This window comes from Ciconia boyciana, chromosome 8, assembly GCF_034638445.1.
Source record: "Ciconia boyciana chromosome 8, ASM3463844v1, whole genome shotgun sequence".
NCBI classification, from domain to species: domain Eukaryota; kingdom Metazoa; phylum Chordata; class Aves; order Ciconiiformes; family Ciconiidae; genus Ciconia; species Ciconia boyciana.
This window is the reverse complement of record NC_132941.1, coordinates 31,150,405-31,168,145: the sequence shown is the minus strand read 5'-3', so window position 1 is coordinate 31,168,145 and position 17,741 is coordinate 31,150,405. Positions and strand designations below refer to the sequence as shown.

General features: G+C 36.7%; 1 protein-coding gene across 2 annotated transcripts in view; it reads right to left on the bottom strand.

The window, feature by feature from the left end:
• Positions 1 to 17,741, bottom strand: part of CTNNA3 (catenin alpha 3) — a 548,079-nt gene that overhangs the window by 68,924 nt on the left and 461,414 nt on the right. For both annotated transcript variants that reach the window (XM_072870046.1, XM_072870047.1), the window contains exon 13: positions 7,121 to 7,213. In XM_072870046.1, coding sequence (XP_072726147.1) covers positions 7,121 to 7,213 — 93 coding nt within the window. The remainder of the gene's footprint in view (positions 1 to 7,120; positions 7,214 to 17,741) is intronic.

Genomic DNA, 17,741 nt, shown 5'->3' with positions numbered 1-17,741 from the left:
ACCTGATTCATGTCCCTGCTTTGCCTTAGTTGAGAGCTAAGCTCTTCATTCCATCACAGACTCAGCAGCGACAAGAAGCCATCTCACCTATGTTCTTGTTCCCCTGCTGCAGAGTCAGCTGAACAGTTGGTGGAAGTGAAAAAGATCTCGCCAAATCACTCAAAGGACAGGAATATATTTCAATCAAACTGTTTTAAAACAGTTACAATTGTGACGTTTAATTGTTTTTTCTTGAACAAACTTTATAGATCACCATCATAAGATATGTGCACATCAGCTGAGCCTATTTTATCATTAAGGTGAGCATAAGATAGGCACTTATAAAGACTATTGTACAGATGTGTTTTGGATGCCAATACAGAAGTACTTTTCTTGAATACGGCACAGAGATAAGACTGATTCTGTTAAAATGAGTAAAATGTGTCCAGTACCTTTTACAAAACGTCCTACTTTTTCTACTGAGTAATCGTTGAAGTTTGGATAAAGAAGCGAAAGAAATGGTGGATATTCAGCAACTCATGGCAAAGTGAATACACAGCATGTTCCCTAGAGATGAACTGTGTGGGTTGTGATACTGACAGTTGGGAGAAGCTGAATTTCTTTTGTCAAGTTTACTATCTGCTGTCACCAGTTGTCTTCTTCCAATTTTAAGAATTGTAGCATGCCTGCTGAAGTCCAGCATCCTCTGAACAAGTTCAGAGAGTGCCTCATTTGTGCTGCCATGTCAGTTCCTGTATATTTTTAGATACAATATAATTGGATAAAGAGGTAAAGCTATCAGAAGGTAATAACAAAAGAACAAACTGTTTAATGCCATTTTTGTATCAGCCTTCACTAAAAAGGTTGACTTAGATGAGGCAACTGTATCATATTAAATCTAATTTCTCTTTGTCCCAGGGTAACAGGCCTATAGAAGTAGAAGCAACATGTCATGAATCTGGGCTTCACTAGGGTTTTGTCACTGGTTCTCATGTCATCCTCATACAAAGTCTAGGGAAATATGATCTAGATGTAATTGCCATTGGATGGATGTGATACTGGTTAGAAAACTGCTCGCAGAATACTTATCAAGAACGCATGCCAAACCAGACGGAACTATCAGGCAAAATTCTGAAAGGACCTGCCCTGACTGGCATTATTCAGTATTTTCACTAATGGTGTGGATGACAGAACCAAGAGTACACATCACACATTTGCAGTTAAAAGGCCTGGTTTGACATGCAAGAGTCCTGGTTTACAATTCAAAGCAATCTTGAGAAACTTGAGAACTGACCTGAAAAAATAACAGGATGTATTTCAGCTGAGACACGTACAAGGTTTTACACCTAAGAAAAATCACCAGTACGCACACAGAACTGAGACACAACCGGTTATCAGCAGTTCTGTGGGTGAGGATTTGTAGTTGATCAAAATGTTGTACTCTTGGCAAAAGGGCAAACCTCATACAAAACTCATTCTAAAGTATGCATACAGAAGAAAATAGTGTAAACCTCACACTAGTGCTTGTTGTTGAGACCATAGCTGGCATAATGCATTTAACAAAATGAATAGTCTGGACACAAAATTCAAGAAGTCATTAACCAGCTGAAGACCATCCAGAGGAAAGAAAAACAGAGCAAAAGACATACAGAAAGCACTGTTTTAAAGGATAAATAAAGGGTATAGGAGTATTTAATCTGGAGTTTAGAAAACACAGAACAGGGAATAAAGATCTACAAGTAAAAAAAAAATATATATATACAGAAAGGAAAGCTTTGGGTCCACTGCAGATAAGACTAACATGCTTAATTGCAACATGTGAGGTATAAAGAAAAAACTTTCCAATAAACAATCAATTCCAGTAATGAGCTAAATAGAGACAGCAATGCACTTGCTCTCACATATGTACGTGTCAGGAAGAAGAATATTTATTCTACCTTGGGACAAATGGCTGGATTAGCCTACTTCCTGGGGTTCTTTCCAGTCCTACTTTGTAATAGTATGTAATATTATACTGCTACAACCTTGAGTCCTCTTCATCTCTTCCCCTTACTGAAACTGGGGTAACTTAAGAATTAGCAAGGAAATTAAATACTTTTTATGTATCATGACTCCTGACAGGGAATCTCTTGCCATGTATTAAGTGTCAAAATTATTAGTAGAACCTACTCAAAATTACAGTAGTTATCTGCATTATGCTTGAATTCTGATCATCAGGATTTCAAGCTTCTGTGTGGCTTTGATAAAAATTAAATTTACAAAATATTTTAAACTTGGCTTTTTATTAACAAAATAGCACATGCTTCCTGTTAACGTATGCCAGCATTTATATTAACATAGGAACTTAGACGTAAAGTTCTTGTTACTTGAGTAAGAATAGCTGATTCACTTGACGGCAAATTCACTTCCCTTCTAAGTATTGTTTTATGCAAGTATCAATAGGTGTTCTTGGTGTTTGCTTTTATATCTATTCTCTCTATTCTTAGACAGTTTGGTAAGATTTTTATATGGCCATCTTTTCAAGACTAAATACATTTTTAGACATATATGAATAATTGCTGTATTTAAGATGCAATACAAATAAAACAATACAGTAATTCAGCCTGAATTTTCTCATTCACAATATAATACACACCGAGTCAACTCTTCATCAGCCTTGAATTGTTGCACAAACATAGTACACAACAAATCTATATAAAAGAAGATCTTATTCTCAGATGTTTTTGTGTATGTATTCACAAAACAGTCTGCAGAACTCTGAGAAAAAAATGTGGGTGGGTGGTTGCCTAAAAGCATTTCTGCTCTTGTCATCTATAAGTGGATTGTGTATGAGCTAAAACATTTTGCCTCTTCTTCAATATGAACACCTAACCTGTAGCATAACTTTAAAATTCAGCTAAGCTGTTCTCTTCACTAATTTAGTAACTTTAAACACTTAAATTTTCTCCTATCATCAGAATGTACATTGTCTTCGAAGTCTGAAAATTAACTGGCTAAATACTTACTTGACCTTCTCTTCAATGAAAAATCATATGATAATAAGCCACTAACTACCTCAGTGGAATTACATTGATCATGATGGCATAAATTTCCTCAAGCAAAATTAGCATGTGATAAGCTTGCAGAGTAACTACACAAATTAGACACAACAACCAGAGGAAGATCTCACTTTCAGCTGATAAAAACTGTGTTAGTCCTTGGATCCACAAGCAGTACCTGTTTGTACAGTAGCTAAGGATTTGGTCCTAAGGATCTTCTTCAGGAATATAAAACCGGCCTAGAAATAACCAGTGTTGCTATCCAGTTTAATTACTGAGAGATGTCACAGCACATTGCCCAAGTTAACCTGCATCCCACGGTGTGGGACAGTCCCATAAGCACTATTACATTAATCTTAAAGATATCGAATTATCTGAGGGAAGGATCAATGAAGTAACATTTCCAAGATGGCCTATATACTTGCAGAGTCAGGAACATAAACATGAGGTCAAATCTCATCCTCTCATCTCACCACTAACCTATATTCTCTATATAGAAAGAGACAGATTCTGAAGAAGTTATAATTAGTAATATATTAATTTTTCCTACATAAGGAAAATAAAATTTGCTAGTTAAAATGTAGCCTTTGTTACAAGTGGCATATGCACATCGCATCTAGTTTTACATGCTGTGATATGTTTTTTATGTTGTGATAAAAAGAGAAAGAAAAAAGGTGCTTTCATAGGCACTAATCCCTTGTTGGAGCAGTGAGAGATGTGACATAGGAGAAAATATGACACTCTTGACAAAGCAAGAGGAATCAAGAGTGCTGTTATGCAGAATTAGTATCAAGACAAGCATGTATATGTCGTGGTTTAGCCCCAGCCAGCAACTAATCCCCACACAGCCGCTCATTCACTCCCCCCCGGTGGGACGGAGGAGAGAATCAGAAGGGTAAAAGTGAGAAAACTCGTGGGTTGAGTACAGACAGTTTAATAGGGAAAACAAAAGCCATGCACACAGGCAAAGCAAAGCAATGAATTCATTCACTACTTCCCATGGGCAGGCAGGTGTTCAGCCATATCCAGGAAAGCAGGGCTCCATCACATGTAACAGTTACTTGGGAAGACAAACATCATAACTCTGAATGTCCCCCCCTTCCTTCTTCTTCCCCCAGTTTTATATACTGAGCATGACGTCATATGGTATGGAATAGCCCTTTGGTCAGTTGGGATCAACTATCCTGGCTGTGCCCCGTCCCAGTTTCTTGTGCCCCTGGCAGAGCATGGGAAGCTGAGAAGTCCTTGACCAGTGTAAACACCACTTAGCAACAACCAAAACATCAGTGTGTTATCACTGTTATTCTCATACTAAAAGCCAAAACACAGCACTGTACCAGCTACTAGGAAGAAAGTTAACTCTATCCCAACCAAAACCAGCACAGTATAAATAGAATTGAATTACTGTAGTGGAAATGCCCAAGAGAAAGAACTCAAAGAGGAAAAAAAGTTACTCTGCAGTCTTGCCATACCACGTCTGGAACACAGTCATTCTTGGTGTTACCACTGCATGCAAAAGCCTCATAATAGCACAGGAAATCTGCTGCAGAGGACAAAACAAAAGACAATCCCTGTCTAAACCTTAAAATCTATCTTCCCTATACAGATTCTTCATATTGCTAAATAGGTTCTAGGTATAAATCTTCAAATACCAATATCAAATAGCAGTCCAAACAAAGAGGCCTTAAATCATTGTTCACGTTTGCTGCAGCAGCAAATAGATTTGTTCAAACATTTGTTTAAAAAAAAATGTACGTGAAGGTTTCTGTCAACATGTTGATTTAGGGTAAGAGGGTATGTATCTGATTTAGTCAAAGCTATAATTTTCTATTAATTTTTTGGGTAACGTGCCATTTATGGCCCTGAGATCATAATCTGAAAACTAGGAAAACTATTCCCAAGTGAAGATACAGAATCAGGCTTTAAGTAATGACTGCTATCTAGATCCCCCCCAAAAGAAACATTTACAGTAATTGTGTTATTTTGGGGAGAAATGGAAAAAAAAAATAGAAATGTACATCCTATACTGTTAAAATACTGGTTTTTTTCAGATGTATTAACCATAGTTTATCTATAAATAACTGTCCCTTCCACCTCTCCACCAAATTCACTGACAGTGTAGATTATATATTGTGTGTGTAGTACAAGGAAAAGCCTATCCCAGAGATATCTCTACACAGAAATAACCTATGCCTCTGATTCTTGATAGCCAGCTCACTACCTGCAACAGTCCTCAGCATTTACTTCTTGCTTTGTGCAGACATCTGGAAGTATGTGTTATTTATGGTTTTCTTTTCAAAGAACATTGCTTTTAAAGAACTATTCTGGTTTATCTGAGAAGTTGAAGACCATGGGTGAAAATGTGATCTTTTAAAGCTCTAGTGGATCTTTTGTTACTACATTAAGATAGTAAACATCTACAAACTACTACTACTGTTTTCCCAGTGAGAGAAAACTTTCCAGTGCATTCATTATGGGATATTTATGAAAATATGCAAGCACACCATCTGTACCTCTTCCAAACAAATTTATAGCATCTTATATGGATAACATTTTGAAGGAAAACCTTGCCTTTCTTAACTACAATAGATATTTTAGCCTATAAAGTGGGGAAAATGTGCTAACATTTACAAAGAGTAATTTTAATTGAAAAGGGCAGCTAGTATATTTTAATTGCCAATTATGTTTATTGAGTAATAAGATTGTATGAGGTGATCTTCCACATAGTTGTTACATTTCTCACAATGTTTTAAGAATCAACTGACAACTAACATGTAATTGATATGCACATATGCAACACAACTGAACAGCGTTCATTTGGGTTAGTAGTTTTTCATTAGTATTTAGGGTCTTAAAGAAAATATTTGTGTTTGGTAAATAAAAAAAAAGTGCTTGCTGAAAAACAGATGTGAATTAAAATGCCATTTTCTTGACATAATTCTTTTTATATTGAAAAGTTTTGCTTTTTCCCCCAACTAGTTCTATCATTTATAATTTCCATTATGGGAATAACAGTAGAATCAATCAAGTATGAGAGATCTGTTATTGCTCTGGGTATTGAGCAAACGAGTAATGAAATAGACATTTCTGGCCCTATGGATCTTTGCACTTCAGAAAGTTGTGAGTAGCGTACAGTTTTGCTGAAACATTATTTAAAATTGAAACATAAAGAAGATTAATGTTTGCTAAATACATCAATTTTGTACAAAAAAACCTTTTGCTATCTCAAAAATGTTTTCAGGCTCTTAAAAATGTTTGAATGTAAACAATAAACAATAACCAGTAATGTAGTGAAGTCCTCGGGTTAAATGATGATACAACAGGAAAACCAGATTCAGAACTTCCAGAAATACAGAAATTGTCAAATACTGTATTAAGTTTTTCATACTTCCTCATGAATTCACTAGTTAAGCAATAAATTGTAGAATAGGTTCACACATGAACACAGCAGAAAAAATCTGTAACTCATGCACTTCAGTGCCTAAGATTCCAGATACACCCCTTTCTCTTCTGTGCATGTGAACTTTCTCATATGTAAAGGTTATTTTTGGTTAATACGCATTGCAGGCTTCAGTAAGACCCAGATATAAAAATTCCTTATTAACCTAGCTTCTATTAGACCAAGCCACATTTATGATACTGTAATCTGTTAGAATTTCATTCAGTAAGCATAAGAATTTTTCTGTCTAATTTACATTGCTCACTAGAACCAGCTCCCCAGGGAAGTAGTCACGGCACCAAGCCTGTCAGAGTTCAAGGAGCATCTGGACAATGCTCTTAGTCATATGGCTTCATTTTAGGTAGTCCTGCGAGGAGCAGGGAGTTGGACTTGATGATCCTTATGGGTCCTTTCCAACTTGAGATATTCTATGATTCTATGATTCTACATCTTCACCAAGTATTTACAACTTAATTACATCTTTTTCTCTCTCAGGTCATACACATCATTTTATGCCCTCTGCACTTTTTCAGAAATCTATTAAGAGTTGAACAAGATTTTAATGATTCACTGCATTACTTTAAGTGGCTTAATAGGAACAGTAATACAGTAGTATTTTTCTCCTTGTCAAATTGTTTTTTAAATAAACTGGTGTAATACATACCCTGTCAGTTTTCCCTTCAGTCTGAATACTTGTACGACTACGTGCATCATGGTCTTCTTCAAGGTCAGATATATCTTCTAGCTCCTCAGGTGTCTGGGAAAAAAAATTTAGAAATGGGTTATTCTCTTTTATGGTTAGTAACTTTGGTATTAATGTCAAACATATATTATAATTTGGTCCAAGATAATGTCTGACAAACAAAGAACAGTCCTGTTCTAGCAGTGCACTGGTTAGTAAATGCTAACTAAAATCAAATTGTGTCAGACAGCTTTGAACTAGTTCAGAATAGCCATGCTTTAATTAAAGCACTGACTTTTAAAGCTAGTACTCAGAGAAGTTATTTTGTATTTAAATATTGTGTTATTGCTGCTAGAAAAGTTGTCTTACAAGAAACCTCTACATGACCAGAATGGATGCCTGAGTTTTTAGAACCAAAAGATTTTTCTATTTTTTTTACAAGTTTTTCTACCTCTTCCCTTCACTGTCCAGAAATACTCATATGCCCACTCTCCCATCTCCATGTTAGACACAGTAGATCTAGTAGGCCCTCAAAAGGGTCTAATATTTTGTCAGTGGGAGTAAGAGGCTTTGGAATCCTGCTGATTTTTGTTGCTACACTGACATCAAGGAGTGCTCCAAGTCAGCTATGCGCTCTGGGAGGGAAAGAACACCTCTTCCCCAGTTTTGAATGTGTCACTTCTCAATTCTATCAAGAAGCACAAGTTCCTGCACTACAGGAAAAATTAAGTGGCCCTAATTTACTACTTGTATACATGTCATTATTTCATATGCCACTGTCTGTTCCTCCTAGTCACCTCAACCGCCATTTATGCAACACCAGTTTATTACATGAAAATACACATTTGCATTATGATAATTTGCTATCCTTTTCTGCTGTTGTAATGTTTTCCTAGGGCTGTCTGGCTTTTGCCTGTAGGTGGATAGGAAGAAGTAGTTCTTACAGATATCAATTAATGATATCAAGCCATCATCTCAACAAAGGAAAGTTAATCCCAACAGCATTAGGTAAATACATTTTCACTTTATTCAGCATATAAGCCTTTTACAACCATTAAACTATTATCCTTCAAACAGTTATTATGTATGTTGGGAAAAAATGTAAATGCTATTTTTAGCCTCCTCTCTTAATATGCTGTCCGAATTCTCTTCTTCTCTCTTCCTCTCCATTGATTTTCTTTTTTTTTTATAAGCTCCAAAACATGAGTTATTTGGGCCAGTGTATGACTTTTACTGTGTATACTGTATGTACTGTAATGTACCCACAGCTAAACAAACCTGTTTTGGTAACATAGGTCTTGGTTACTAATTTCTTCAACAGTACATGAGCAACTCCATCAAAAAACATTGTTTAATTTACAACAAGAGCAATTTTCTATACAATCCAGGTCTTCACATTTAATTCCTCCTTCCCACTTAACAACATATTATAAAAAGAAAAATAGCCTTCATGCAGGAGTTCTGAATTTTATCATAAATAACTTAGTAAAAAAAGCATAATGAACATGGCTATATAAAGGACACTAAATAAAACATTAAAAGCAAGTTTACTCATGTTAACAAAACACTGCACAATGAAGCACCCAAAACTTTCAGGATTACGAACTATCAAAAAAATAATATTGGTTCTGCTGATGCAATAGGGCACTCAAAAAAATTTCCTTTATCAAGTAGATTCACATTTTAAAGAACCAAAAAATATATACAACCAGACTCAATACATAACTGGTGACAGATCTACTACTGAATGATCTACTACCAGCTTGACACCTAGAGTTCCAATTAGAGGGAAATCCTGATGTTCTTAGTATCTGAAAAGCCTGACATGCCAAGAGAAACATGACAGGAGGACTATCAGATAACCCTACAAAAAGACAGACAGAAAAAAACCTATTCATTACTTTTACCCAATTTTCAATCATGTCAAATGTAGTTTTTTTAAATCCAGAATTGCTATATGTTCTCACCTTCTTATTTTTCTGTCAAGTTATATATAAACAAGATCTGCTGAGAGGGACACTGTAGGGTTCTGTTATTTTATTTCTGGCTCCACAGCATGGTAATGGCACTACATTAAACTGAATAAATTCACCTGCATACATTCGTATCATTTGGGAAAGCGCCTCTGTGGCCAGAGAGTGGTATATAAACCACTAGATTTCAATGTAAGCCTTGAAACAAGGTTTAAATAGCACTCCATTGCTTCAAGAGCACACAAGTAAATTTCACTCACTAAACAAAATAACAATAATTTCTATGACATAACATTCTAAGGAATAAAGAACTCAAAGATGGTGCACAATCTGGTAGAAATGTAATGCTGGTGGTGAAAAATACACCTAGACTTCCTCAAGAAAACAGACAGGCAATCAATTTTTGGGGCAAAGATGAGCATAATGCTAGACGGGTAAAGCAAGGAAAAGGAACATTTTATTTTCAGGCAAAGACTAACAGTGTGATGAAATCTCTTAGCTTTAGTCCTAGAATTAGATGTAGTAGGAATTCCACAGTAGCTAAAAGCTGTTACCATGCAAAAGTTGTTTGAAAACCTGCAGTGTGGAAGGAAAAACAGATTTTGTTGTGGGTGGATATACACAAAATAAAAAAAAAACCTATCACAAAATCACTTTAATTGAAACACTTACAGACACTCTTATTAGAGGACCAATAACAGAAAGGGTATTAGAACAGAGTAACTTTAGCTTCTCAGGATTACACTGACCAGGGCCCTCAGGCAGGTAATGGCCTTGATTCAGTGAGAGGTTTATAGAAAGAAGAAATCACTTTCCTTTTAAAGCTACATGATACTTGGTTACTACATACAGAAATATATTGCAATTCTTAGGGTTTTCTAAATATTAGTTACAATTTTTTTCCCCCAATGATCATAAAATTGGATTCACAGTAGCAGGGCACCATTCCTTCCTGGGTGAACACATGCTTGGGAATGTTTGACAATCCCACATTTCCAATATCGTGGTTTTTTTCTTCTATAAAACATGGAATACAAGATGTTGTGACAGGGCAGAATGGTTAATAATTTTGAGACAGTCATATTTTTCATAAGTGAATTTTAGGCCATGTCAGTAAGAGCTTTCCATCCCACCCCACAACAAATTGCATATATTTACAAAAAGATTACTTTAGGAGGCATTGGGAGAATTTTATAGAATAGTATTGATATTATTTTTCTGTAAAGTCAAACTACATAAATATTACCAGCCTAAATGTAAAAAGCTTAAAGAGCAAAGAGGACAGGAAAATGACACTAGTGTAAGACATCTCTAAATTACAGTCTTAGGTAAGCTTTCCATAGACGAAAACATCAATCTATTAATCTGATATAGAACTTTCAAAACCACAAGTTGTAGAAGAGAGACCTCTTTCCAGCTGCACTGGCACAGGGATTCACTCTCCAATTCTTATTCATATGCAGAACATTGGGTGAGAGTCTTAAGTAAGTGCAAGCAGGCTTGTCTCTGAGCTCCTCTTGGTCCAAATATTGTCAGAAAAGTTTCTTTTTTTTTTAATAATGCATAAGCCCTTTTCAGGTTAGTAAAATTTATTTGTGGCTGGGATGAGAAGTTTCTTGTAGAAAGCCCATTTTCCTAGCCAGAAGAGTGCACTCCCATTGAGTTCTTCCCAAGTCATTTTCTACAAAGCTCAGATCTGCCAGGTTTTGAACTATTGGTACTACAGAATTCACAAAAAAACCCTATCCAGTTCTTAAAGACTATGGACGAAGTTTCAAGCAGAAAGAAGCTCTTGATTTATCAAACCTTAAATCACGAACCATAAACCATAGTCATTTTCAGACACAAAGCATCAAAAATTGAAGAAAAAACACCAAACCACCATAATAATAACAACAGAAATAGTTACTCAATTGTTTTCTCTCCTTGGAAGCTGTTTTATGTAATTCAATGCAAGATTCGTGATTTTTCATATTGCTTTCATGATCCACTATTAAATATCTGAGACACAGATGTATCTGCTTATATGAATATTCCATGTGTGAACACATGGATATTCCATATTGGGAAAACTGAAAATAATGCAGCTCTCTGCTGGTTTTGAATTCTACACTCACTTTGAATGCTACAGTAAGAAAATGTTACTGCATGTTTGAACTGGTATGGACTATCAGGGCTTGTAACACAAAATAGGGTGCTATCATCCATAAACAGAAATTTTGCACCGGAAGAACAGCAGAGCTTGAGGACTGCAATAAGGAGAATGGAAGGAATTTGAACGTATTGTTTAAGGTTGTTTAGGGCTCTGACATAAACTGTACATAACCTCTGACATAAACTGGTGTCTCAGCAACTGCAAGTGACAGAAGAGGAAGAGGGTTGGTTATACGTAGTCAGTGACAGGATGAATACAAGACATAAATGGCAAATGCACTATTAAGACATACAAAATATGGAATTTCCAGTAAACGTAAGGAAGAATGTTGAGGTAAAATACAGTCCTGTGCAAGACTCCAGCCAGCAACAACCTACAAACTCATGTGCGAAGCACAGTGGTAAAAAGAGTTTGGAAATAAATTTAAACAGAAAAATTTATAAAAAGGTTTCCAGCAGTCACAGAAGCAGAACTCTTGAATAGTCTCCCCTAGGGGTGCTGGAGGAGGGGAGGAGAAATCAATTATAAGATGAAGCCTGAGCAGCCTACAACTAAGGTTATGTAACAGCTGGCTGAAACAGCGGAGGCGTGAGACAGGACAGGACGCCTGCCCCAGCCTCCTGGCCCATGATTCTAGAGAGATTTCAGTCATTTGTGAAAAGCCTTCATTGACCCCAACAAAAATGCACTGAAGTATGTCCCTACACGTTTAAGACTATAATTACATTGCTACTGCTGACACGTTACACAAGTAGTATGTATTCCTTTCCACGTTTCAATGCTTGTAATAAATCTCCATTCTCCATGGTTTTGCTACTGAAGACTCAGCCTGAGGACTCGAAATCATATTTATAGCCAAGTCTAGTACTGATGAATTTTACACCTTCCTGGTATTCAACTTCAAGCTGCAATAGCAAGTCACTACTATTGCACATGGGTGATTTCAGGCTATGAATTACCTTTTCATCTATGAAATGAAAACCACTGTCTGATGATAAACCTTTTAATTTGCTTTTCTACTAGGATTTTAAAGAGAATAATTAATAAAACCAAGGCCTGGCCTTAGTCTTTAGATCTCTGCCAGTCTTTCCAAACTGGGTGCAAATGTGTTCTTTGGCTTATTTGCTTTTTAATCCAGGCTTTGTAGAACACTGTGTGTGACTAGGTTTCACAGCATTTTCTCCAACACAAAGTTTTTTATGCAAACCCTCCTCAGAAGTGATTATCCAAACAACTTTATCTAGATAATTCATTTTTAAAGGTCACATACACCCATGAAACCATCAATCCTGCAAATAAAGGGTCTTAGCTGTTAAAAAATAATGCAGAGCCAAGTCTAAAATCTCAAGATATACAATGTAAATGGACAAAGAAGCATCATGATGTGAAAGAAGGAAGCTATCCCCTCTTATCTAACATTCAATTAAATGCTCACCTTTAAAGTGTCATTATATGCTCTTATGCTTTATCTTATCTTGGTTTCAACACCCCCTATCAGTCATTCTTTTTCCCAAATGAATACTAAAATACAGTGCAGACTAACACCTTAACAGGAGCTAAGTTGATGAGTGATGTCTTTATTATACCACTGCAAATACAGAGTTATTTGTGGTATGTAAATACCACAGCAACAACAGAAATGCTTCTATGCACTCTAGGAGGACCAGAATTTGTCTATTATGTTCTTCACTGAGAATTGAATGGGTTTAAAGAGATTATCTATGCTACTCTGGACATTTGACTAATGCCCGTATTTCAAAAATTTCATCATGTCAAGCAGCATGTAATTCAGTGTAACAAACTGTGGTAAATGTGTCACAAATGGGCCCTCTGCAATTATTTAGCTAGTGTCTGATATTTCTGTGTATCAGTCACAATACCACCGTTATCCCACACTTAATTCTGCCAGATGACAGGCTGCCAGAGAAAGAGTTTTGACGCACTAGAGGGAGAACAAGAAATTGCAAGCATTATTTATTTTTCCTGACTAATTTAGTAAGAACCTCTTACTAAAGCAATAATCGCTTTTAGCAATAACTGTTGCTAACTATTCACTAAAAGCACTTTTCAGGTTTTTGCTAAAAGCAATTATTTTGAGTGTTATGTTGAAAACAATAAAAACCCACATTATAAAGGGCAAATTAAAATCCTATATTCTTAATCTGTCAGTATCGTGACATCTCAATGCTATGGCAAATAGCATCCCCCCTATTTATCATTAAAAATGATAATACGTCTATTCTTGAAATCTGTTCTTGGCACTTCCCTTAAAATGACATCTTTTGCATACCACATTATTTGGGATATTATGAATATAAAGCTAACAAATTATTAATTAAACCAGAGATCAGAATTCCGTCTTTGATAGCAGTATTGTCACCAACGGCTGGCAAGGAATTTGTCATCAGATAATAGTAAAACCATTACCCTGCCATAGCCTGTACACATTACAGATAGTTAATTTTCAAATGTAGGTGATAAACAGTTCTTGTTACTAACAGACAAAATTGTGAAAAAAAATTTTTATATACCTAAGCTGTAATTTAAAGTAAGATTAGTGGTCAGAACATAAACTTTGGTGAAGACCAAACAGTTTAATTAATGATGAGAATAAATTATGACTTTCAACACTCAAAGACGAAAGTATTTTCAATAAAAAAAAGATTCTGTTATATGGTAAAGAGTTGAGGTTTTAAAAATAATAAATGCCGTGAATTCATAGTATGGGGCAAAAGTCACCTTATTACTACTGGATGCTAGGAGGTTTTGTTTGTTTGTTTAACAATGAACCAATTTATAACATTCTGCTCCAGGAGATTAAGACAAAAAAGTTAAGATTAATCACCATTAGAAACAGGTAGACAGATCAATAGCCTTACTCCATGGGACAATTCCTGTGTTTTCAGTTCTCACTGAGCATACATTAGGATAACAGTCTTCTCAATAAAAAGCCTGGGAGATAGGAAGGATGTGAGCACAGGAGTGTAATTGAAAAGTTTAAAGTGATATTTTTGAGAACGGCCTTCTGAAAATCCTGTTAAAGTAAAAACTGTGAAGTTGTCACAGCTGAGTAAGCTGGCACAGAGAGTTTTAGCACCTATTTTCTACCCTAAGTTACACCTCTTTTGTTGGAAACCTGTGTTTCAGCCCTGTTTTCACTCCTTCCTTTCTTGAAGTTTGGTGGTACCTCTTGAAGCACTGATAGTACTTTGTAGGTATGCCACTCTTGCATAATATCTAAAACAATTTGACGAGAGTTCTACTCCTGAAAATACTGACCTAGTTATGCTGTTGTAAAAGCACTGAACACATATTTAAATCTAAAAAGTTGGGGGAAACTTCAAAGTTGCCTGAAAATCACAACTAGTAATGGTATTGTAACCATAAGGGTCAAAAGATACAATGAAGATAAGATTTATAGATGAGGTAGCAGTTTTTATAAAATGAAAGAGCGTGATCAGAAAAGAAGCTAAGATTTCAGGAGTACAAATTCTTCATCAGGTACCTGAGGACTCACTTGGAAACCTGAAAGCTTGTTTACTTTCTTCCAGTTATTTCATTTCAAGGAAGCACTTTTTTGGTGTGACATTTTTTAAAAGAATTTAAAATCCCAAATAACAACAACAGAAAACATGATCAAACATAGCTATTACAATCATACACCTCTGCTGTAATCAAAGTCCCTATCTTCACTCCATGAAAACCATGACAACTGATACACAGCTCCCTGCAAAATATATCCTCTGCTTATGCTTATTAAGTAAGAAACTGCACCACATGGCTTAGAAACTTCCATTTTAAACTCAGAAAATTAATAAATAACAAGAACAGAATAGTAGTTTTTAATACAAGTGGTTTGTTGTTCTGCTGATCTAAAATGTATTCCCTGTTTCCTCTGCTGGGTTGACATACATTTGATCCATCTAGTGGGAAGCTAATTAAGACATTTCATTTATAATGGAAATATTTAAGTTGTTTGAAAACAGATAGTGAAAAGCCAGTTGAGCTGTTGTTCTCACTTTTGCCAGTAATCTTTATAAAGTAAATTAGATATGGCCTACCAATTTTATAGTTGTGTTTGAAATAGACTTTATTTCTAACCATTACTCCATTTGAAAATGAAAAGAGAATAGAACTTTTCTCTATCACACCTGTATGTACTAAAAGTAGTCTAAAACGTCATTACTGTAGGACTGGCTAACTCCAAAGGCAACCAAAGAGATGCTCTGCATTTTGACTCTTCAAAAATTCATAATGGTTCCCATTTTCAAAAAAGAACAAAAGAACAAACTGGGAAAGTACAGGTTGCTCAGGCTCTCTTCAGTCCCTGGGAAAATCATGGACTGACTCCTCTTGGAACATGCTTCCAGGTACATGAAGGACACAGTGGCGATTACGAATAGTCAGCATGGATCTCCCAAGGGTAAATCATACCTCATCAACCAGACTACCTTCTCCCACATTTCTGGATGAGGGAAGAACAGTGGCTATCATTTAGAAAGGCTCTTCACACCATTTCCCAGTTTCTGTAACCAAGTTGGGACATTAGACTTTGGATGGCTGAACAACTAGATGGATAAAAACTGGTCAGATGATCAGGCTCAGAGAGCAATGGTTCATGAGTTGTACCCTACCTGGTGGCTGGGAACAAGAAGAGTACCACAGAAGTCTATCCTAAGACCAGTTCTGTATGACATCTTTACTAAGGGTCTGGAGGAGGTGATGGAGCGCACACTCAGCAAGTTTACGGATAACACCAGATTGGGGGACTGGTCAATATGCTTAAGGGCAGGGCTGCCATTCAGAGGGATTTATGCACACAGTAGGAATGGGCTGACGGGAATCTTATAAAATTCACCAAGGATAAATGCAAAGGCTGGCAGCTGGGAAGGGAGAACCCCTTGCTACAAACAAAACAAGCTGGGGCTGCCTGGCTGGGGAGCATATCAGCTGAAAAGGACCTGGGGGTCTCGGCACACAGCAAGCTGGGCACGAGCCAGCAGTATGCCCTGGCAGCGAGGAACGTCAACAGCATCCTGGGCTGTATGAACCACAGCAGAACAAGCAAATTGAGGGAAGTGACCATCTGCCTTTATTTGACTCTTACTTGCATCCAGTTTTCACCCCTACCCAATACACAGAAGACACTTTATTAACTGCAGCGAGGTCAGAAGAGGACCATCAAGACAGTTGGTGGCTAGAACAGTTGTCTTAAAAGGAGGGGCTGAGGGAACTGGGCTTGTTCTGCCTAGAGAGGAGGTGGCTTCAGGGCATCTAACAGCAGCCCGCCAAAACCTATGAGGAGATCATCAAAAAGATGGAGCTTAGACTCGACACACCGGTGCATCATGGGAGGATGAAAGGTAATAGGCATAAGTTGGAACAAGAGAGGTTCAGCTTAGCCATAAGGAAAACCTTCTTCCCCATGAGGATAGCCCAGCAGTGAAGCAGGCTGCCCAGAGAGGTTTCGTAGTCTCCATCCTGAGAGGTTTCCAAGACACAGCTGGTTAACACCCTGTGCATAGGACTAAGGAGTCCCATGGAAGGCAGGAAAACCCCTAAAGCAGAGGGGATGATTACAATGAAGATCCACTTAGCTAGATCCAGTCACAGGTTCCAGGTACTTTCAACAAAAGCCTTTGTTTCCTTCCTCATCTTTCATGCTTGTTTGCTTTTTTGTGGGGTTTTTTTAACATTTAGTTTGTATTTTAATCTCGCCTAACAGCGAACTTTCCACAATGCTTCTTCCTTGTGATAGGGAGTAGTGAGGTGTGGTAAGATAAATCCACTTCTGTGAACAAGAGATTTGAAATTATGCTTTGAAAACATGTGACACAGCCTGCCTTCCTGCAGAAACTCCCTTTCCTCCCTAGAAGACTCCATTTTTTGTGGAGAAGGAGAGTATATCCCAAAACCTCATTCCCAAAGCCAAAACAAAAAAATTCTTTCAAGGCAGACTGTCCTATGAAATGCAGGTAAGAAAACTGAAACTGCTTTTGGAAAACATCAATATGTTAAAGGTAAAACAGGTGCAGTGAATACCTCAAAGTTTGACTGTCTTAAAAAGACATTTCAGTGCTCAGAAAGGACAAGAAACAAGAGACAAAACAGACAGTTCAGAATTCATAAGAAATGTAGGTTTATCAGATGAATAAAGCCTGAACAACAGCAGCACCTGCATCAAAGATTTTTCTCTAACATGCCAAATCCATCTGTTTCTGTTAAATGAATTATGCTAAATGATCATACTAAAAAAAACCCATTCCCTTGGATAGATTATATATCCCTTAGCAAAAGACTGACAATGATAAGTACATTTCTCAGCCTGGAGTAGATGAAATTATTATCTACAACCTCAAGATTTGCTCAAGTCTCTTCAGTCTCAACCGACCCTCTCTACCATCTGACCTGCAAGTAAAATATATCATCTTAAAAGAAGGTACACAGAATAAGCCTGTCAATCAAAAACTTGTGC